This window comes from Pteropus vampyrus, unplaced genomic scaffold, assembly GCF_000151845.1.
Source record: "Pteropus vampyrus isolate Shadow unplaced genomic scaffold, Pvam_2.0 Scaffold3, whole genome shotgun sequence".
Taxonomy (NCBI): domain Eukaryota; kingdom Metazoa; phylum Chordata; class Mammalia; order Chiroptera; family Pteropodidae; genus Pteropus; species Pteropus vampyrus.
The window spans coordinates 17,356,558-17,380,915 of NW_011888784.1; the positions used below are offsets into that span (position 1 = coordinate 17,356,558).

At 38.0% G+C, this 24,358-nt stretch overlaps 1 protein-coding gene across 1 annotated transcript in view; it reads right to left on the bottom strand.

Moving 5' to 3' along the window:
- The window catches only part of RNF125 (ring finger protein 125), a 29,382-nt gene extending 5,539 nt beyond the window's left edge, over positions 1-23,843 (bottom strand). The window contains exons 1-4 of the mRNA XM_011361888.2: positions 23,653-23,843; positions 12,663-12,816; positions 9,386-9,480; positions 8,603-8,693 (exon numbers count right to left, since the gene is read on the bottom strand). Coding sequence (XP_011360190.1) covers positions 8,603-8,693; positions 9,386-9,480; positions 12,663-12,816; positions 23,653-23,816 — 504 coding nt within the window. The 5' untranslated portion in view covers positions 23,817-23,843. The remainder of the gene's footprint in view (positions 1-8,602; positions 8,694-9,385; positions 9,481-12,662; positions 12,817-23,652) is intronic.
- Between the last annotated feature and the right edge of the window lie 515 nt (positions 23,844-24,358).

Sequence of the window (24,358 nt, forward strand, 5' to 3'; positions counted from 1 at the left end):
AAACGGCTGAATGAGACGGAGGCTGCGGCAGAGGCAGAAGCCTCTTCAAGGGGCCGAGTCCCTGAGCAAATTTTCACAGTGATGGATCTGCTCTCTCTGAGCACCAGTGCTGATTCGGCTGTGCACAGGGGGCACCAAGGACTTACAGGGAGACATTGTCAGAGTGAGGGCTGAGGTGAGACTCACTCTGTACAGAAGTCCCGGCGGTATCCATTGTTTCCTGTTGAGACATTCCCCCTCCCAGTGCACGGACATCGCCAGTGCCTTAATCGTGACATCATCAAACTGGATAACAGAGGTTGCTCAGCCCAGAGGATTCCTTGAAACCCCGTCTCCCCCAACTCGCATCCCCACCTAAGCCACATCCAAGTGTATCCTCAGCGAGTCAGGTGCTCCTTGCTGAGCAGCACCTAGACTCACACTGGAGGCAGCTGGTCTTGGTTTCTGGTGTGGCCTTCTAAGGCAACTATGAGCACAGCATCTGTGGATTGCTTGCTGAATTTTAACAGGTGGCCCTGGAGGGGCAGAGGCTTGAGCTAAATTTGGCCTGCAGCTGAACCCCTCTCAGGACTGTGCCACTGGACACCTACTTCACAAATCCACACTAATCAGACCGGGAGATTTAGGAGTTTTGCTTAGTTCATGAAACAGACACGGAAAGGCAGCCAAAATGGGAAGACAAAGAAGCAGAAACCATATGGGAGAACAGGACAGAAATCCAGAGTCAAATAATCTAACAAATGCAGAGTTCAAAACACTGGTTATAAAGATGCTCAATGAACTTTTGGGAAGGGTAGAAAAATTTAGTGGGACCTTCAACAAAGAGATAAAAAACATAAAAATGGAAATGGAAATTATAAAAGGGAACCAGTCTGAAATGAAGAACATTTTATCTGAGATGAGAAGTATATTAAATGGAGTAAACAAAGGAATAAGCAAAGTGAATAAAGGAAAGGATTAATGCCCTATCTAGAGGACAGGAAAGAGAGGGACACAATCAGAATGGCAAGAGATGAGAAGCCAAGACTATAAAAATAATTTAAGAAGCGTATGGGACACTATTAAGGGTCCAAATATCCATCTGATTGGCATAACTGAAGAAAATCAAGATGCTGAACAGTTGTTTGAAGAAATAATGATGGAAAACTTCCCTGATCTGGTGAAGGAAATGGACATAAAACCCCAGGAAGCTCAGAGAATTCCAAAAATCAAGGATCTGAAGAGGCCTGCACCAAGACACATCATAATTAAAATGCCAAAGTTTAAATACAAAGAAAGAATATTAAAAGCAGCAAGGGAAAAACAGATATTTACCTATAAGGGAATACTCATAAGACTGGCAGCTGATTTCTCAAAAGAAACTATGCAGGACAGAAGGGCTTGGCAACCAAGAATACTTTATCCTGCAAAGCTATATCATTTAGAGTTGAAGGACAGATAAAAAGCTTCTTAGACAAAAAATAAGCTAAAGGGTTTTATCAGTACCAAGCCAGTATTACAGGAAATGTTGGAGGAACTTCTCTAAGAAGAAAAAACAGGTATCAAAAACAAGAATAAAGAATGGTAACAACTACATTCCTATCAATAGGTACCTTAAATAGAAAAGAATTAAGTGCTCCAACCAAAAGATAAAATGGCTGAAAGGATAAGAAAAGAAGATCCCTATATATGCTGCCTACATGAGACTCACTTCAGATGAAAAGACACACACAGACTAAAAGGAAAGGGATGGAAAAAGATATTGCTTTAATGGACCTAAAAGGTATTTAAGTCAGACAGAGAAAAATAAATACTACATGTTTTCACTAGTATGCGGAACCTAAGGAATAAAAAGAACAAACTAATCAAAAACAGACTCACTAATATAGTGTACAATTTGGTGACAGACAGAGGGGAGGGGGGTTTGGGGGACTGAGAGAATGGGGTAAAAGGTTAAAAAAGTACAAATTAGTAGCTGATGGATGGTCATGGGGTTGGGGAGCATGGCATAGGGAATGCAGTTAGCATTAATATGTTGGCTAGGTCGAGGGTCAGAGGAGGGAGGGAGCAATTGGGGGATCATTTCATAAACTATAGATGTTTAACCAATGTACTGTATACTTGAAACTAATTAAAATAAATAAAATTTTTAAAACAATTTATACTACTATAAGTATCAGAACTGGAATCTAGGCTGCTAATAGACAATTCAGTGTTTTTTTCATACTGTAACAGTGTCTAATTTATCAGCTTGGATGATGTTTTTCTTTAAATTTAAATAAGATCTTTATATAATTTTTTACTTTTTTATTGCTATATGGGTGTCCCCGTTTCAATATGCTCAATTTCTATAAATAAGGTCCATTTTCTGAATTTACTCCATTCATCTTTAAATTTTATTTTTAATAAAGTTACAACATTTAAATTACTATTGCTTTATAATCTTTAATGATTTTCTAATGCTCTAGTTATCTTGGTTAAGTGGCAATACTCGTTATTCCAAAAAAGCACTTAATCTACCCTTAAACTCCTATGTACTAAGGGAACAGAACTGAGTCCAAGAAATATTTTAATAGAAAAGCAACATTAATTTTTTTGTGGCATGGGAGAAGGAACACTAGTTATAGAAATGTGTTCATTCAACACTTTCTTGTGCCTCTATTATGTGCTAGGCACATGGAATATAGAATCCAATTAGATAAGGTTTTGTTGCATGGCCTTTTAAGTTAGAGAGCCTTGGGTTCAAATCCCAGCACCAGCTCTTACTAGCTGTCTGACCTTCAGCACTTAAGTCCCCTCTTATACGAAATGGAGATACCACCATCTACCTGCAGAGTAGTTATTATGTTTAAAGATAATGTCCTTAATGTGCCAGGTGCATATTAGGCATTAATAAGTGCCTTATATTTACTACTACTTGATCCCTGTCCTTGAGTAGCTAGGGTTCCCTAAGGGAAGAAACTACATTTGTCCTATACATCCTTGCACTCCCAGTACCTGGAAAATAGTTTCCAATTTCATCTTAGCCTTTCACTGACTTAACCTTGGCAAGTAATTAATCTCAATCTGTAAAAATGAGAATTATCTCTGTTTTGCAAGGCCACTGGTGGATTTAAAATAATACGTGATTTAACATTATGAAGCTCAGTCATTATATTAGCTCAATCCTTGGCACAAATAATAAAGGCTACTATTATTATCACTTAAGCAGATACTCTCAATACAACACAGCAAGTGCCATATTCAAGATATGAACAGACGACTGTTCAAGACCTGAAAAGGGAATCATTAATTTTGCCCAAGAAATCAGGAAAAGATTCAGCTGAGTTGCTGGTAACAGAAGTGGGTCTTAAAGAATGATCCAGTCATGCCAGGGAGGAACATCACAGGCAGAGGAATCAATGTGGGAAAAAGCTGGGAAATTCTGAAAAGAAAGAAAAATCTTCTGCTTCATATCTGTTGCTATAACAGAGTACATGGGCCAGTTGGGATAGGGGAAGAACTAGGGATACTGAGTCGATACACAGAATCAGATGAGAGTCCTTTTTCAACTATATACCTCTCTTTCTTTCTTCGATTCTGATACAACCACTTTCTCTCCCCAGAAGAATTCTCAGCCACCTTCAGGAATCACTGTTACTAATAGGAAAGTAAGAATGATTTAGCTTAGCATCATTCTTTATTATTATTATTATTATTATTATTATTATTTTATTATTATTTATTATTTATGCCCACAGCACCTGGTCTTCCTAGGTGGTCTCCCATCCAAGTACTAACCAGACCCAACCCTGTTTAGCTTCCAAGATCAGACATCGGGCTTGTTTAGGGCATGGCCATAGACCATGGACTGTGGCTCCACTGGGGCGTGAACCCAGGATCTTCTTCTGCGTGTGAAGCAGACGTGCTGACCGCTACACTCTAGAAAAATGTCCAGCTTAGCATCATTCTTTAGGTGTGCTGTCATTGAGAAAAGGTTGAGAATTGCAAGGTAAGGGCTTCTGAGAATCCATAAAATGTATAAAAATCTGTATAGGAACATACGACCTTTGACCATCCGTGTCCTAGATGCGAACATCTAATATGGGTACATCAGGCACATTTCCCAAAACCCTTCCCACCAATTACCAAAGACATAGAATGGATTTGATGCTGCTCCATGGAGCTATGCCATCCTGTCCCTATCCCAGTCTTTCTGAACTTATTAGGTTCCTCAAAATGACACCTCTCCCTTATACTATTAAGAAAAAGGGTAATATAGCTGAGAGAACACAACTAACAGGGATAGTCAACCTTCCAGTTCACCAAACCTTGCTTTTCCCCATTTTTGTGCCGTTACAGGGGATCTCATAAAGAATATCTCTCTCAGTACAGGTTCTTGAAACCCCTCGTTGTGAATGAGGTATATTTTATATTATAAAACTTGAATTCTGATTCTAAAGTTTGTGCACAACTGATTTAATCAAAAATAGGAAAACTGAATGAAAGAACTTTACCTCTTTCTGGTACCTTCTTCTTAGGTTCTAAAAACACAGATGTCATACAACATTATTTTTTACTGTCAGGGCCTTTCAGTTGCCAAGTACTGTCTATATATGTCATCTAAGAGCAATGAAGGGCATATTCTGACAAGACTTGAAATCCAAAGATGAATTCTAAGAGTACAAGTATAAACGAGTTGGAAGACAGTGCACTTATGTTACAAACATCTCAAGATGCAAAGGATCTGATGCTTTGGAACTTCTGTAACAATGGACATTCAGCTATATCTCTGGTTTAAATTAATCTTCATAGCAACTCAGCCAATTATATAATACTTTCCTTATGATGGTAAATGCCATTTGTGGGAAGAAATTAAAGATCACTGAATCCATCTCCAAAAGAAAAGAGATAAGTACTGAAAATAATTACAGGCAAATACGTAACCAGAATCAAGGTACCAGATTGCATATATAATTTAGCAGGAGTTTGAAAGCAAATTAAATGAAGATTTTTCTCCTTTCTAAAACACTTATGCACACACTGCTCAGTTAAGTTGCAGAAAGTCTACATACCCATGGAAATAAACTGGTGTAGAGACAAGTGGCTCAGACACCATAGTTTACGTTCCAAACCAACAGAAGTCCTGTCCCAGAAAATAAAGGACTACTAGAACCTTTGAACCTGGGTGGATGGTTTTTTCATATATATCCTACTATGTGCCAGGTTCTCTGCCAAGAACTGGACATGGAGTTTTAAACAAAGAAGTTAAGTCCCATGACTTTGTGAACCTAATAACTTAGAGGAAGAGACAGACATGAAATGAATATATAACTATAAATGGTGGTAAATAAGAAAAAAAGGAGAAAAGCAAGAGCTGAAATTAATTTGGGTGTCAGAGAGGGCTTCCTGAGGAAGTGAAACTTAAGCTGAGCTCTGAAAGATAAATAAGAATCAGGAAAAGAAAGAGCACTCTGGCCAGAGAGAATAGCCCAAAAGTATGGTTCCGGCTAAAATGTTTTCCCTTTACAAGATAAAATATCAATTTTCTCTCAAGTTAGCCTCATAATTCAGTCTCAAGCACGTTGTTTGTGTCATTTGCTTCTTTGAGTCTAATATACCACTGATATAATTTTTCAGAATATTAAACATGACAATATACATACTATGTGACAAAACAGAGCTGTTTATGGCTGCATATGAGAAAAGTCAAAATTCTTCAATGTTGTTAACCTACTACCCAATTTTGAGCAAATCAGAAAGAGAAGATTAGTTACTTATAGTTTGAGCTCTGAATTATCTAATTATTTGTGGAAGGCAGAATCAAATTTGTCCAAGTTTCTAACTGCCATGAAACTTATTACTCCAAGGAAGTCAGATGGCATCACTGACCTCATTATCTGCAGGCAAAACAAGCAATCCATTCCTTTGAAGCAATATCCTTGCTAACTTCTACTCCAACCCAGAATCAGCCTCAGACTCAGCCCTCCTTGCCCAGCACTTCTACCAGTGTGTTTCACCTATGCATCCCCACTGGGGATCCCTAAGCACATGAACCCCAGCCATGCCACAGTGTCCACCTCCAGCCTCTTCATAACCACAGCGTACATGTGACTTCTACTGGCTCTAGATCCTTTAGACTGACATGTGCCTTGAGCTTTTACTCAAAAATGAAACACTAACTTAGGAAACCAGAAGGTCTTCTGTTCCAGTGACCATCTCTAGATGACCCTAGCATGTTAAAGAACCATGAATCTTCTGAATAATCTGCTCCTGCCTCAAGGCCATAATAATATCCTGGTCTTGTGGTGAAATTTTACCAATTGACCTCCCTCACTCCTCCCAACTTAGGTTCCCCAACTGTGAGAGTACATGGCTTTCTTTGAGAAATCTCCTCTGGCCTTGATTTTATATATAGGTGCAAAAGTAGTAGTAACCTACCATATCACCACCGCCCTCTTTTGTTTATGAGGTAAACACCATGTGACAAAGAGTGCTTACTTTATATGTTTGACTATTATCCTATAAGCAAAGATATTTACATGCTTACTTTAAATATTTGACTATTATCCTGTGAGCAAAGATATTGTAAAAAAGGCATCATCATCATCATTTCCATTTTACAAATGATGAATCAGAAGCAGAGAGGTTAATGAGATTTGCTGGAATTTGCACCAAAGCTTTTCTCCTCCAAAGCCTGGGAGGAGAAAATTTAACTACTAAATTCCAGGAGCAATCTGATCCCACCATTTCTGGTTTATTTCTGTCCTTTGGTTGACTTTCTTCAATGACCTAATTATGGAAGACTTAGCTGGAATGGACCACTTTCAATCTGATGGCCAAACTGAGCAGCAAGCACATGGACAGGATTTCTGCTGGAGTAGGTACATAGTACCAGTGGACATTCCAGCATATGGCTTGCCCTAGATTACTATATAATGCAGCCCATGGTCCAGAGTACCTGATGTTCCTCCAGCCAGAGCAGCATCCCTAGTACTACTGGTCAGGACTAAGGCTGTGTCGATAATACCTTCTTCATAGGGTTGCTAGGAGCAGAAAAGGACACACTTAGAACTCAGTAAATGGTAGCCATTATTATGCCATCCTGATGCTTTTTTCTAACTTCCTAAGCTCTCTAGGGATCTATCATAAGACAACTCTTTAGGCCACTTCCTCCCGCAGAGCAAATGGAGCAGGAAAAGCCCATGACAATCCCTACTGGCCGAACATGTATCAAGCTCCTAGCCAGCCATTCCAAGAACCAAACCTGTAGGCCATTAGGATCAATAACAAATACCTTTGATTGCATTGTGTGGCTTTTCTCATGAACTTGCTGGTAGAGCACAGGAGTTCATCATGCAGGTCCTAGAGCTAGACTATTGTGCTCAAACTGTGGTTTACCAGCTGTGTGACCTTGTAAGACTTAACTTCTTTGAGCCTCAGCTTATGATTTATAAAGTGGGAATAATAATCACACCTATCTCATAGGATTGTGAAGACTATCTGTCTATATCTATCTATTTCTGTATCCACCTATCATTTAGCTGCTTAATATGTACTTATGTTTCAATCTCATCTACTTCCCAAAAAGGTTTTATGAAGGAAAAAAACAACAAATTAAAACAAACATATATATCTAAATGACACACATACTTACATGCACATAGACATATAATTATATACAATTATAATATAAAACTAAACTACTATTTAAAACAGTCTTCAAGATATAACTTTATATCTGTTAAGCTTGAGTAATTTTAAAATATATGTATAGAATCTTAGACAGGTGAAAGTGGTTTATTCATAAATTGCTGACATACATATAAATTGACTTAAACTTTTTGGAATATGTTTTATAAGTATATTTCAAGAGTTATTAAAAGGTTTGCACCCTCATTTCCAGAAATATCAATCTAAGAAATTTCCTCCTAGGAAAAAACCCAATAAAATAAGAAGTTTAAATGTATAAGAACATGAATTCAAATCCTAAAAACCGGCAATAATCCCAAGTGTTCAAAAATAGTAAAATGGCTAAGTAAATGATGATATATCCATCATCATCCAGCTTTACCTCACAACTATACAGGAATGAAAATTATGAAAACCACACCGCAAAGTAGAACTATAATGCCAGGTTGAAAAGAAAAAAGGTATTCACTATGGATCTGGGAAATGGTGAGCAATATGTATATTTAATATGCAAGCATATGGATAAATATTCAGATTAAGAAATAAAATAATAGACTGATTAATGAAGATGAATGACTGTGACTGTCATTTCTAGTGTATTTTCATGAAAATTCTATTTGCATCATTAAAAAATGTTTTTAACTTAGGATGTGACCACAGTTAGTATAGTAATGGTAGATCTTAACTGTGCATTTTGAATCTTCTTAGTTGATTATGCCCATGATTATCTGTAAAAGATAATGTTGTCTAATTTCATAAATGAATGAGTGATTGCACATTAGTAATTCTTATCAGTTTCAATTCAACACTTTCACATATGGTTAATGTCATAGAATTCTCATAACCTTGACATAAATTATCCTTTATATCTATAATAAAAACCTATCAAATGGATTTTCTAATGTATATTGAATTTAGACATTGCAAAAATATATAGAACAAAAATCTTTACCACAGGTCTCCTTTCCGATCTGTGATGAGTAATACAATGATCGAGCAAGCTCTCTTCATCCAATTCCCTCTGACAAAATGGACATACACACCTGGAAATTGCATAGAATACAAGTATTACTAAAATTGTTGGCAATTAGACAGTAGTTACTTAACCAGAGGTAAAAAATAAAATGTGGATAGATCTCGTTTCCAGTCCCTATTCTTTCTGATTTGATATTATTTTTCCTGTCTTGATAATGGTCTTGGTGCCTACATTTTTTTCTCATGAGAAATATAAGTGTGTATCCTCAGGGGGACAGGGTACTTTCTTATTAGAATATATACCAAGATGCTGCTTCCTGTCTTCTAAGTGGAAAACCAGCAAAATGAGAAGGAACGAGCTAGGGAACTGAGCAGTGGTGATGGAAAACTAAAGATGAATAACCTCTTAATCATGATCTACTTCAAAAATCTATTAGTCAGAAAGTGGAGACTAGCAGAAATGAACAGTTCTGCATTCTATTTTTGGATCTTCCTTAATACAAACTTGTCTGAGTTCGTTTCCCTCATTTCTCCAATGTTTGGCTGATTTCCTCCATGCAAAGTTTTTAAAGTAGAGAGAGCAAAATTCTTTCTAAATTATTGCTATTAATAAAAGATTACCAACAACAGGTATTATGGTTAAGAGCCTAAACATAAATACGTGCATATTTTTGCAATAAAAATGTTAAACTTTCCAGCTCATTAAATTCTGTATTAATGTATCAAATTCAGCACTAAACTATACTCTGTTGAAACAAACCTTGTTGCTGTTTCCTCGAGTTCTTGTAGTGGTCCATACTTATCTATATACTTCTCACAAGTTCTTATGTGTGCCCTCATTTCACTGAGGCAAACCTATATAAAAGCAAATTCAAAATAAACTCACTGTTTAAAAGGGGATCAATAAAGTTTTATGTGATCCAGCTTTATCACTTTCATTATTTCAAAAAAGTTCATAGTGTGACGTCAGCTGATTTTAAAAGGATGCATTCATGACGACAGCGTAACAAAGTTAAGGCATTATCAAAAATTAACACAATTTTTAAATTTCTCTAATACATTGAAGATCCAATGGTGAGTTCTTGAATTTGATTCTTCTAGAAAGCACATATTTTTTAAAGTGGAAAAGCATACATTAACTCAAATTTACTTTTTGGAGATGCCATTACCTAAATTGGTGTTGGAAAAAAGGAAGTGGGAAAGAAAAAAAGGAGAGGAAAAAGAGGAAGAGGAAGGAAAGGGAAAAAAGTAAAAAGAAAGAGAAAGAAAGGAAAACAAAGAGAGGTTAGAAGAATAAGTGGACAGATTTTAGAAATGTCCATAGTAAGTAAAAGAAACCTTGTGCCTCAGGGAAAGATATAAATACCATGATTTCATAATATATCTAGCAGTATCACATGAATTCACAATACACAGTATACTTAATAGCTCCATTAAGAGCACACATAAAAGACAGCTCTTGCAGTCCATTTTTATCAAGGCCAAATAAAGAGCCCTTGTTCCTCCAGATATACATTCAGAGAGCCTAACCATGAGGGATCTGTTGCTAAATAACACATATTCTACTCAACGTTTCATTAGAAACCTTGATAAGATCTTGTACTAAAGGAAGCTTTTACAGTTGTGGTAAGGTGGCTGAGCTTCATTTTGCCCAAGCTACGAAAGCTAAACCTCAAACACGAAATCTACCATGTCAAGGAAACAGTTATAACTGCTTAACAAAAGACCAAAAATATAAACGAAGTGGAACAGTAAAAGCAAATCCTTGCTTTACAAATATCCATGTAAAAGATGTAAAAAATAGGACTGATCCAGTCAGCTGTCTTAAAACAAGCCGCTGTACAAATTTTAACACCCAACTTTACACATTAGTGCTCTCTCATCTCTCTATTACTTTTGTTAAATGTTTCTTCCTCTTTGTATCCCTTGATCAACAAAGAGAAGCATTCTTCACATAAATTAGCAATTTAGGGACTACATACTGACAAATGAATTAATAAATTTATACAATATCTACTCTGGAGACAAAACTCTGTAAGACATTGTAAGACATGACAGAAGAAGCATAAGCCACTGTGCTTACCATCTAAAGGTGCTTACAATCTAATGGAGGAAGAATAAAAGATGTGTAGGCAAGCAGATGGGAAACCATTATGTATTGGGGACTGGAATACGAAGGCCAGTCCTCATGAAATGGAGGTCTGGCCTGGACTCTGAAGAGTAAGCAGAGTCCACAATGGCTACGGGAGGAACGGCAGTACTCCTGGCATGAGGGATAACATAAAAAGGAAGAGACAGATCCAAGAAATACCTCAAAGGAAAGAGCAAAATACTTGTGAATAATCAGAAATGGGGTGGGGATGAAAAAAGGAAAGGGATAAAAAAAAAAAGAAGGGCATTTCCATCTGGGATAATTAAGAGAATGTTTTTTGTGGTAAACATCAAAGGTGGAATAAAGAACTGGATGATAAAATAAAATCCCGAGTTTGATTTTGTGCATGTTAAATTTTATATGATGACAAAAATAAGCAATAATTTATTAAGATGAATGTAAAAATCTATTGATTTTGAGCATTTCCTATGTTTCAGACCATGCTAAAAGCCATGCTTTCTCATTCACCTTTAAAACTATCACATGACACAAATACTATAATTCTCCTTATTTTCCAAAGAGGTAAACAAAAATTTAAATAAATAACTTGCCGAAAACCACAAAGAATAAGTGAGAGAATTAGTGTGTGATCCTATGATGTCTAACTCCAAAGACCAGGCATAAATCCTGTAGTTGGGCAGCTATTTATTGAGACTCATTGAGTCTTACATAAATATACATTTTAAAAACACGTACATTAAGCATTTACTATGTGCCAGTCACTTTTCAAAGTGCTGAGTGCACAGTTGCCAATAAAACAGACATAGTCCTTACCCTTACGGAACTTAAATCTGGTGGGGATAATTGACATTAAATTAAAAAATCATAAAAGCAAAATTAGAAGTGGTGAGAAGGGCTATAAAGGGAATACAGAGTGCTAAGAGAAAGTATAACAGGCTATAATTTAGATTAACAATCAAGAAAGGTTTTCTAAAGAAATTTAGGTCTTCAGTATATGATCTCTCTTGATTTCCACAATGGTATATCTAAATATACCCCCTTAGCAGTTCAAATCTAACATACCTAAAATTTAACTCCGTGGATTCTTCTCCAAACCTGTCCTCCACATTAATACCTTCACCTACTCATGTCAGAAACCTCCCAGGCATTATTGACACCTCATTCTCACTCACCCCCATATCCAGTCAATTACCAATTTCCTTTGATTCTTTCTCCTAAATATACCTTAAAAAACTCTCTTATTCCATATATAATGCTATCACCCTAACCCACCTTCCTTACTTGATCCATCCAAATAGCCACCTAATTGGCTTCACCAATCCTGCTTTTGCCCCCTCCAAACCACTGCCCATGTACATCTTAGAGAGATATCATGAAAATCTAAACCCAAGCAAAAGTTCACACTTTTCCTATGACTCGATATTACATTTAGGATAAAATCTAGAATCTTTTGCATGGCCTCCAAGACCTCAAATGATCTAATTGGGCTAGCATAGTATCAAAGGATAAAAACTGCAGTGAAGAAGTGATCAAAATACTACAGGAAGAGAGATAAATACTGCAAAGTCCAGTAGAACATGGGTGCAGTTATGCCACTGGATTTGGTAATAAAGTTATTTATAGCTAAGGTGCAATAGAGTAGCAAGAATGGAAGCCACATAACAGAGGGTCATGAGAGTCATAGGAAGAGACGAAATAGAGGTGGCTGACGAAAGCATTTATTTGAAAAATTAGATGATGGTAGGAGTCAGGTGACCATTTTTCAACAGCCTACACATATGAAATTGGACAAAGGCTGAGACGATAAACTTTAGGAAGTAGGGGTAAGATGAGGTCAAAGGCATAGGCGAAATGATTAGTTGCATAACAATTTTCTCAGCGGTCTAAGCTGGTAACTGTGAGCACAACAGGCATGGTCGCTTACCGGGGTATCACACTCAGTGCATTTCTGGTACTCTGATTTCATTCTTTTGGCTACATCCGTTGCTGGAACTCCTTCTGAAGGAAGATATGCTCGACAATAAGGACAGGTCCACTTATTGTTCTTTAGACTGGTAGCAATACAGGAACGGCAGAATCTACCCAAAACAAACCAAGAATACATCACTTTCCTTAAAAGGTATAAAGGAGCCACCACTATCTATCTGTTCATTTGTATAAGCTGTATTTTAATGACATCTTGTACACCAAATTAAAGATCTATTTACATCCTACGCTGGCCAGTCTCTTACCTTCCCAGGAACGCTTCTCTCAGGCCACATGTTCTCACTACATGCACTGCACGCACTTAAACAAAAGAACACAAAGTAGTGGAATGCATTTTTATAAATGGAGTTAAAACTATAATCCAAAAGACACTCACTGTGTTCTTTCTTTTCTTTAATATCATTTTACCTAAAATTTTTTTGGGAAAATAGGTCTTTGCTCTGTAGAACTTTGTGGGTTAGATAAGAAAATAGCAGCAAGTTGAGGAGGTAAATATACCACCTATTTTAGAAGTCTTTATAAAATAATTTTAAAGTCATCCCTAGATTGGGAAAATTATCTAATCAGATTTACAGCTCTGAGGAATGTCCTCCAATTCAAGAAATATATTCTCTAGTTTGTTTAAAAATGATCATAATAAAATCTTAATATAATCAATATAATTCGCACAATACTTTGACCTATTAGCTGTTGAAAGCTAAGTGCACACAGAAGTAAAAAAAGGAGCATTTAGGGAGGTTATACACATTAGCATGATCTGATAGCTCTTAAAGTATTCAGCATATAATATCTATGTAGGAGTATTAAACATGGTAAAAATTATTAAAAATTTAAGTATACTATACATACTGAAAAGTTCACATATCATAGGTACACAGTTCAATGAAATTTTGCAAACTGAATTCTTAATGATATTAGCCATTAATGATTCTTTAAAGTACTCTCTTTCTACATCTGTTATAAAATTCTTATGGGCACACAGAGGATGCTGATGTTGGCATAGTTTCTGAGGCACTTGATGGATGTTTATGCCTATCCAGCATCCATTTCCTCTTTTTCTTGCAATAGCATCCTGATTTTGCCCTGCAGGAACTACACTTCTTAGATACAATCTGGTGGGACCTCAACTGAGGTGCCCAACATCCCCTGCTGAAGGCGAGAGAATCTGAAGTAGGCCATATGAAGTGAACCCTCTCTGTGGAAGATAAATACTAAACAGAGTGACATAAAGACTGATTCAGCAACAACTCAATGGGGCTGTCCTGCTCTTTATTTAGAACCCCAGATCTGCCTAGGTTTCTACCCCTTTTTTCCTAGGTGTTTTTGTTATTATTGTTGTTTGGTAACTCTTTATTTTGATATAATTTCAAGCTTGATTTACTTTTTTTTACAAATTTTTAAAACACCTTAATTCATTTAACCTTAACAAACCCCTAAGAAAGCTCATTATTTCCATTTATAGATAAGGAAACTGAGGTACTTTGAGGGTAAATTATTTCTGCCAGGTCACATCTATATAAAGTACCTGAACTTGGCTGGTCTTAAGCTGGGGTTTTCTGACCCCAAATTCGGTAACTTTTCTTTCCACCACCACAGCTGGCCCAGTTGGAAAGAGCAATACTTTTGGAATCAAGACACCTAAGTCCTCTACTCCATTTTACTTCTTTCTGTCTCAGGTGATTAATTTTAAATTCTAAGGCACAATCTGTCCTTGTATTTCTTTGAGTGCCTAAGAATTGGTTCTCAAAGGATGGGTGTTGAAGGGTATTGCTTACAAATGATTCAAATGCTCAACTCATAATTCACATATCTAATACAACACCTATGGTTCTAATATGAATTATTTGGTTTATATAATTTAGGAGCAAGCAGATAACACTTTGTTTTTTGTCAATCAAAACTCTTTCTCTTCTTCCCACGACTTATTTGAGTTTATGCCAATACAAGCAGAAGACTAATATTTGTGTTAAGGTCTCCGGTGGGTGCTGATATACATACCTTATCTCATGTAGCCCTTACAGTAATCCTAAAATGCTGCTCTGCTCTCTCCTCCTTGGCTGATGGCAAACTGAGGTTCAAAGAGGTGTAACAACTTGCCAAGGACATACAATCAGAAGAGAGTGGTGCTTTTCTCCTCAATTTTGGGAGAGGTTCAAAGTCTGCAGTCTTTTTAAAGACACTTTAATTCTTCCCTTTGAGAAGCAGAAGCAGCAAAACTGTATCACTGATGTACCTGTATAAACCAGAGGGCTTTACAGAGAGTACATTCCTGTTGTCATTTTGTAAATGTTTTGCACATGTTTTTGTAACTATGTTAGGTAACTGTAACAATGAAAATGCCTAGCAGATATTCACAAAAAGTAGAACACTTAAATCATTTTTAAAATCAACTCCCTCACTATAACCCCCTATGTCTGTACAGTGATGTTATATGTGGCATGAAACTCTCAAATGAGCATTAAATAGATGTTATTGCATTATATGAGATATTAGTTGCAAATCTGGTAGGTTAATTACTCATTTTAATAAAACTGATTATTAAATGAAGGAAACATATCAAGACCAAGGTGTTTTGGAATAGAATTGAATTTACTGATTATGAGTACATAAAAACCACAACTTTTAAAAGTGTTACTGTGGAAAGGAATTGGAAGCTACTGCAGCTCCAGTCTTACTTTCTGGGTGCAGAAACAAGATTGCAGACCTGCTTAGTTCAAAAGATATGAGGTTAAAATTCTTTCCTTAAAGGCATAGTTATCAAATTCAAATCATGACAGCTGGAGAATTTAACATCCCTATCCTAATACACTAGCATAAAAAGTATAGGAGTGATCAAACATTTTATAAATTTTCTAATTAGAATCCACACAGGGCTATTAAAGTTAAGGGCTATGGGTCTTATAATAAGGTCCACAGACAAGATAGCTGCAAACTAAAATTTCTTAGAAAGCAAAGTATAGAAGTGTACATATAGCATAAGCTACCTGCAGGTTTGTAGATGTATAAAACATCTAGAATAAAGAAGATAAGGACATTTATCTACTTGTTAGAGAAGTGAGAAACTGGAAAGAAGGGGTATGGTAGTAGAAGGAGGGCATTTTCATTGCCAAATTTGAAGTTTGAACCATATGACCATATTACCTGAATTATAAACAATTCTTTAAAAAAGTTAATCACCTACAACTACTTGAGATAAATGGTCTGGTACTATCTTATAAAACAAAATATACAGATACCCTTTGGCCCTACAAGACCAAGCCTGTGTATTTACTTAAAAGAAATGAAAAATATGTCCATTTGTACAAGAATATTCATAAGGAATGTTTTCATAATAGCCCCAAACTGAAAATAAGCCAGGTGTCCATTAACAGGAAAATAAACAAACATGGCATATTCCTACAATGGAATACTACATGGCAATAAAAAAGAAAGAACAAATTACTGCACAAGCAACAATATGAATGAATCTCAAAGACAGACTGAGTGAAAGAAGCCAGACACAACAGAGTACATCCTGTATAACTCCACTTATGTGAAGTTCTTGAATAGAACGTCTATCCATGGTAGAAAAAAAATTACAATGATGGTTACCTATGGGGGTATATGGGCAGAGATTGGATGGGAAGGGGCAAGAGGGACTATCTGGGGGTAATGAAAATATTCTATATTGACAGGGGTTTGGGTTCAACATTTGTCAAAACTTGGCCAACATTATACCTAGGATGTATGCATTTCAATATATGTGTAATTTACCATAAGAAAAAACAAACCATAAATAAATATTGTACTCTGGTTAATATTACAAAAGCTGATATGAGAAAGGATAAAGTGTGCTGATATTTGTAACTACTTTGAAATGCGTCAAAAATAAGATGAATTGATGGATAGATAGGTATGTGATAAAGTGAGAGATAAAAGCAAATAGAGTAAAATTAACAATTGTAGAATCTAAGTAGTAGATATATAGGTGTTTACTGTACAGCTTTTTCAACTTAGCTGTATATTTGAAATCTTTCATAATAAAATGTTGGAGAAGATGAACCACCTCACAATGACTTAAAATTTCTTTACTTAGTCCTGAGAAAAATTTAGTTGGAAAATTAGGAAGGGAAATGTTTGGAGGATGAGAGACCTGATATCTTTACTGGAATGTGATTTGAAGAAAAACATTTACATTGCATTTATGAGTATTTAAATAAATTTAAAGAACATCAAACAATTTGAAATATAATAAAAGGCTGACGAGAGAAAACGCAAAACTTTAGAAAAATGAATTTGAGTGGGTTTTAGCAAGAACAGTTATTCCATGGTTATATTGCAGACTTTATGAGAAAATGCATAAATCTGTACAAGTCCCTAGATCCAACCATATAAGCATCTACTCCCTGGCAAAACTGTTAGTAATATCTTACTACTGCCTGGCCGTATTGACACAACAGGGATGAAACTGTTGTGTCTAAGGTCCTTGTTCTCAGAATTCTAGCATGGGGAGAGAGGCAATAAGCAGGTAAGCAAAGAAGACTGGCAAATGATAAATGCTCTAAAAAGAATAAAATAATTATAAATAAAATACACTGTATGGGGCAGAGGGAGCAGTTAGATGGGGGTCCCCAAGATATTTGAAGGCACCAGTCTTGGGAAGATCTGGGAATGGTTTCCCAAGCTGAAAACAAAAGGTACAAAAGATAGGCACCATCTTGCTGAGATATTAAAAGCCAAGTAATCAGAGGTGTGTGGGAAAGTAGGTAGGAAACAAGCTATAAAGCCATAGCTAAGAGTGATGGGAATACATTGGAGGGTTTTAAGTAGGAAGGTAACATGACTTGGTTTAAATTATACAGATCACTAGCTGCTGTGTCAAAAATGGAAAACAAAGGTACAAGAGCCACAGTGAGGAGACCATTTTTAAGTCCATTGTAAGAGTCAGTTCAAGATAAGATGGTGGCTTAGACAAGCAAGGTAGCACTACACAGTACAAGTGAACAGATTTAGGATTTATTTTGGAAGTAGAGGCTAAAGGATTTACGACATACCAAATGATAATAAATATATGTCCCATTATGCTAAGTGAAATAAGTCGAATGCAAAAAACTACTTATAGTATGATTCCAAAACTTAGTGACAGAAAGCAGATGGGGTTACCTGGGACCAGGAGTTTGGGGAGGGGATTAACTGCAAAGGATTCAATGGGAACTTTTTAGGGTAATGAAACTAACTGTTCTAGATCTTGTATGTGGTGATGGTTATAGGGCTGTATATAATTACCAAAATTCATCAACCTGTATTCTTTGAGTAAATTGTACTGTATCATTCCAATAAAGCTGAAAAACACAACACAACAAAACAAAAATTCTCCAAACAGGTCAGTAACAACAACACTGCACGGAGAAGATCATATACAGCACAGAACCATTCAGAATCTTGTAGGCCTCCCTCCTATACAGCTCCAGACATGTAGCAGCTACTCAGTAAACTCAACTAATTAAGTCAGTTGTGAAGAATTGTCCAAAGGAGAATTAGGGTGTTGTATCCTTCTGGAAGAACCCAAGGGATGGAAATGAACACGAACCTAAGTAGGTAAGAGATTCCTACTTGTCTGCTCCATAAGGTGGTTGAAAATGATGAACCATAAAGGGCGTAATCAGAATGAGGAGAATTTAGGTGAAAGATAAAAGCTGAAGATAGAAGTCAATTGCACTTTTTAAAGACCAGTTCAATGTTTTCAAAAATTCTGAATGAGTTGCTATTGCTTTAAAATTAGATTTCACACACAAACCCAAATTTTTGGCTTCTCTTGAAAAGCTAACCTTCTGCAACACTGGACTCAATTCCCACATGGCCATATGGGTTGGCACCCCTTCCTGTGGAGCACTCACCCTCCACAATCATTTGCATCACTTGCAGTTCACCCCTGTTGTGTTTACAGCTCCTGAAGAAATTAGGAACTAGATAATGACTCTAAGAACTCTGAAACCAGCTGGAAACTTAATTGCCTCACTCTCATTGGTTAGCTTATTAACTCCTTTCTGTTTCCCTAAATTTAGTGATTAGCAATAAAACCTTTAAATGAAGAGGTGAGCACAATATTGGAGGAAAATGGGGGAAAGGGTTGCTGAGGACATTGGGTAAAATTATGTACCAATCTTAAGAGGTAAAACAAACCCTAAGTATAGTAGATTTAAAGAGGAAAGACATGCATGAGACTCCATGGGGCTTAAGGCTAGACAGGCAAAATGAGTTACAAAGAGGCAGTTCCCAAATGTGATTCTGGAAGAAGCCATTGGCAACATGTGGCCAGTCTAAGATTTTATTTATGTTCTCAGCGCTAGGCTGCCTCACTGAGGGTATGCCAATATGAAGCTGAAGAAAATCCTGAGTTGGCTTGAAAATGTGAATAGAATAAGGAGAGTTGCTATTGTTATTCAAGGCGACCATAAAAGTCTCAGTCTAAAATATCGCAATATAGGGCAATACGCACGCGCGCACACACACACACATACACACACACACACACACACACACACGACTCCCTCTTCACCAGTGATGGATCAACCTGGACAGATTCAAGTGCAGTTATCCTTAGAACACAGGCCCTCCAACTACGCAATGTCCCTCAAGATTTCCTTTGATTTGCTTATGAATTCAATTAGGTTACAAAGTCCATCCTGGAAATCATTTAGCCTCCAAAAATGGGCTCTGCGTATCTCTACATTCCATTAAATTTAACCCCTGAAGGAAAATTTTATTTCCTTTAACCTAACTCTATTTCCTTTAGAGGGGTACTTCTCTATACCCCTCAAACATTGTCCGTAACTTACTGTATCTTACTGTCAATTAAAAAAGGATTATCTAAGGCTGTGCTTCTCAAACTTTAACGTGGATATAAATCACCTGGGTATCTTGTTAAAATGCAGATTCTGATTGATTAGATGTGAGGTAAGGCCCAACATTCCGTAATGCTGCTGGTCCACGAGCCAGTAGCCAGGTTCTAAGTAGAATCTCAGCATAAAACCCAATCTGCTACATTATATAGGTTCTGTTTGCTAGAGAATACATAATTTAATAGATCACTAATATTTAATTTGCCTATGACAACACTACTGTCGCTAAGTAAACACAGAGCAGCCTAACCACCGGAAGAGGCAAATTTCAGGTCAGCTTAATTACATCCTTCTGAAATTCTCAGTAACAAGGCACAGATAAGTAACCCTATAAAGGAACAGTTCAAAACTATCATGGGACTCAGACTACATAGACTCAGTGGGCTGGCACTATAGAGTGGTTGTCCCCAATTGAGGGGTGTTCACCAAATTACCCAAACTGCATTTTGGTTTAGTCATTCATTAATTCACCCAATATCTAACACCTAATAAGCGTCAGCTAAACCTTAAAGGAGTGGCAAAATGGAAGGTAGTATTCCTTTATTAGAGCAATGGCCCTCAATAGTTTTTGGACCTTGATGGTACAAAAGACTCCACTCATCCCATTTTAAGTGACACCCAAGTAGCTTGGGAGGAGTCATTCTATATACATTTGTTTTAGTATCAGGAGCCGGGATGGTTCATATTTAAACTGCAAAGTTTCATCTAAAGTAAAATCACAGGTCAACTACTATGTTAGTGATAATTTGCAATTATATGGGATCTTCCATAAACTCTCACTACCTCAATTCAACTATCTGCATCTGTGAATGAAAGCACTGATGTATATTTCTGGAAGAGTTTAAAACTCATCAGTCGATTCTCAGATTCTAAAGAACCACTAATTTGGTGCAGGTTTTACTGCTCATACTTGACCACAAATGAAACATTTACCTGAGAGCACTTCAGAATTATTCTCAACCATTTCATTTAAAAAAAAAATAAAAAATAGGCAAATTCTGTGAGCCATTTAATCTACTCAGTTGAGTGGAGAAGTGGCTCCTTGCACCTTCTATCACACTCCAGTTAGTAAGTTCTTTTAGGTCTGTTCTCAACCTCTTAGCCCTTTTTAGGTAACTCCCTTATCTTTAGCTTTGACCTCTTTCTCTAAACCTACTCTCCCAAGTGCCTCTGGGGTATTTCCACTTGGCTATCTCCCTAATGGACTACTGTACTTTCAACAAGCCCAATCATGAGTTCCTTAACTTCTTCCTGAGCTAAACCCTGCTTCCTTTATCTCTGCCACCTATTCAGGAGTACTGCACCCCATATCTACCATATCCAATTGGATAACAAATTTCATTAACTATTTCTTTTAAATGTAAATCAGATTCCCTTTCAGTTTCATTTTAAACAATTATAATTTATCAACTTCTTCTTTCCCCAGCTCGATGATAATACAACATAAGAAAAGCCTTTTCCCTCCAAGTGTATTTTTACAACTGATAGAGTGATATGAGTAAAGTCAATTTGAAATCACAAAATTTTAAAATGGAACTGCTTAAACTTCACCAAAGGAAAGAGAATTAAGCTAAAAATAAGGCCATCTGAGGCAGCTTGGAAATGTGGCCCAATTTTATTCTAAAAGAAATATAGACATAAATAATACCTGTTCATGAGTTTTCACTTTGTGTAATAGCTTTCAAGGAAATGAAAACCATGTTTTGAACCTTTATTATGAGCTACTTTTACATTTTAAATACTCGTAAAAAATTATATTACCCTATTTTATAAATGAAGCAACAGATTCAACTTGAGATTAAGCATCAGGTTGGTCACAGAGCTGATAAGTGGCACAGTTGAATTTCAAATCCTGCTCTCTATCGAGCCCATTGTTTCTACTAAATCACAATACAATTTATAAAGTGCTATATACATATTCATTCAAGATACTGTTGCCATTATTGTACTTAACCTGAAATAGGTTTATCAACAGAAATTAGCATAAATGACCTAGTTCAACAAATTTGGGAATCCGGTTCAGTATAACATAGAGAGGCTTCATTTGCATTGCATCATTTTCCAATCTAAGTTCAATGGAAGAGAGTAATTGATTTAGGAAGTACAAATGGTATTAACAGAATTCACTATTTCCAGTGTTGAAGGGACTCTAATTAACATTTATAAAGTAGAAGGAGCCTAAGTAAATTTGCCAAAAAGAGGACTATGGAAATTCTGCCTACTGCCAGAACAATGGACATAGATTTGTCAAAACAAAGAACAGTAAAGTGAGGGAAGGTCATTCCATCCAGCCTTTATTATACTTCATGACTATTTTTCCAGTTGCTGGTTTCCTATTCATTCTAACAAAGAAAAAGATTTTAAACAAGACAACATTTTGTAAATTTGTATTATCCTTTAGCAGAATTAAAACCACTACAAACAGAAAGTTAAACCAGGGAAAACAATCCTCAATCAGAAAACAATCTCCAACATCCAACAGCAAAACTGCCCATTTCAGTTCTTCAAGATTTGATGACAACTGTGCATCTCTGGTGCAACTTTAAAGCTTTAATGCAAATACAAACTATATACAGGTTATTCTCACCCTGAACTAATCAATGTTCTTTATATGGTTACACAAAAACATCTTGGCTTCCATTTGGCCTTGGGATAGCATGTCATGAGTTACATCTGGACAGCTGGGAAACAACATCAGTAATCAGCCAGGAGGTAAATTAGCCTTGAGTTTGAAGTACAAAGCTGAAAGAACAGGCCCTGAATACAACCACAGAATAATGTCCAGGGCACTCTGTATTCCAACATTGTGTGGGCTGCAGATTTTTCTCCCTTGGCTCACTGCTAGGCTTTTCAGTGGTGAAAACCATTTCTCAGGTAATAGGCTACAGGTGTCAAGGACCAACTAAGTTAAGTCCTTTTAAAAAGCATTTTGAATTTAAAATATGGTACTTCCCCCACCCCCAAGCCAAAAGCACATACTAGCCACTGTGGTATCCCCCTGGCCTTTCATCAAACTATGATTAGTGGGTCATCCAAAGAAGACTTTAAGTAGGCTTCCGCTTTTGCTCTATGCCGTCTCCACCCCACCCACCCCCACACTCAGTCATACACCTATGCCTCTACAAAAGGAAAGCTTCTAAGTAAACAAACACAAATTCGCAGATCCAGCTCCTGCTACTACTCAAGTACAAATTAAGAACGTGCCAATTTTATAGATTTTGTTTTTAAACTCTTGGAAACCAGCACGGCTGTGCGCTAACGGCGAGTTTTAAATAGCACATGATTTTTAAGACAGTTATTTTTTATCTATACTTTCTATCGATGTGGGGAGCCGGTGGGTAAAGCAGGTTATCTGCAACCACATGTCTCTCGGTAGCTGAGTTTTAAATAGCTGCATTCACGGGCTTGGTGCAGCCCCGGATCCCACCCTGACAGGTCGTTGAACTCTAACGACTGCTGAAAGTCACTTGGACATTCCAGTCCGACTAGACCATCTTGGAGGGGGGTCTGTGTGTCTGTAGGGAGGCGAGTTGGCGGGGGGGGGGGGGGGGAGGACAGTTTGCACAGATTCCTGTTTGCCCAACAGACGAGCCTCGGCGGGTGTTCTGGAACACGTGCACACGGCCAGCAAAACAAAACCCAACCGGGGGCGGAGGGAAGCACTGCCCGATTAACCGAGTTCAGCGGGATAACTGTGTTCTACGGGAGCCTACTGCTTAGTGCCCAGGCGGGTGCTGGTCTCCTGTCAAGATCACCCTCCCCAGCCAGCTGGCCAGCCCTGGTTCTCTGCAGGTCCTGCGCCTCCGATCCCCATCCCTGGAGCTCCCATCAGGGCTTCATAAGGTGGCAGTTCTTGCTGTTTTCTCCTCCTGAAATCCTTCCGACTGGGCACTTTTCCCGTGGCCCGCACTCGACGGTCCAGGTTTCTCCCTGCAGCAGTTTCTTTCAAGCGCTGGCTTTTGAACACCCCCGCCCCATGCCCTCGGCTCCCACAGCATCGCCCGCCCCCAAGGGTAGGTGTGCAAAACGAGCTCCCCTGGCACTTACATGTGGCCACAGCGAGTCCGGACAGGCTGGTGCAACACCTCGAGGCACACGGAGCAGTCGAAGGACGTGACGGGCAGCTCCGGCTCCCTCCTGCGCTCCAGGGCCCGGGGGGTGGCCGAAGCGGGCGCGGATTTGCCGCTATCGCTGCTCAGCACGGATCCCATCGCTGCTCCTCTCACCGAGACAGCTGCCAAGAGCTCACTGCCTGCTGCCGGGTTATTTTGTTGTCCTGCGGTGGAGGAAGGAAGTCCCGGCCCAGCTGTGATCGCCGCCTCCCAGAGCGCGCAGCAAAAGCAGCCTAGAAGCAGCCTCCGTCGCAGAGCCGAACCCCGGTTCTAGGGCAGGCCGAGTGCACGGCCGCGCGTCTGAAATTGCCTTTCGCTTGCTGCCTGGGTTGAGGCGCGGAGGCGGCAACCACACGGTGTACGCTGCAACGTCTCGTGGTCCTGAGAGGATTGAAACCTGAAACCTCAACTGCAGAGCAGAGGACCTGGTTCGGCAGTGAACTTTCCAGTTTGGAGCGCACATCCTCCTCCCCCACGGTCGCAAGTTAAGGAAAGCGCGGGCCTGGTCATGCTTTGTGGGAATCAGAGAACACCCGCTTGTAAGGTGGTGGTCCCAGCAGTCCTGGACCGTTGTAATCGTAATAGGCCGCAAAGATGATCGATGACTGAGCGTCTTCTAAGACAGTGCTAACCTCTACTTC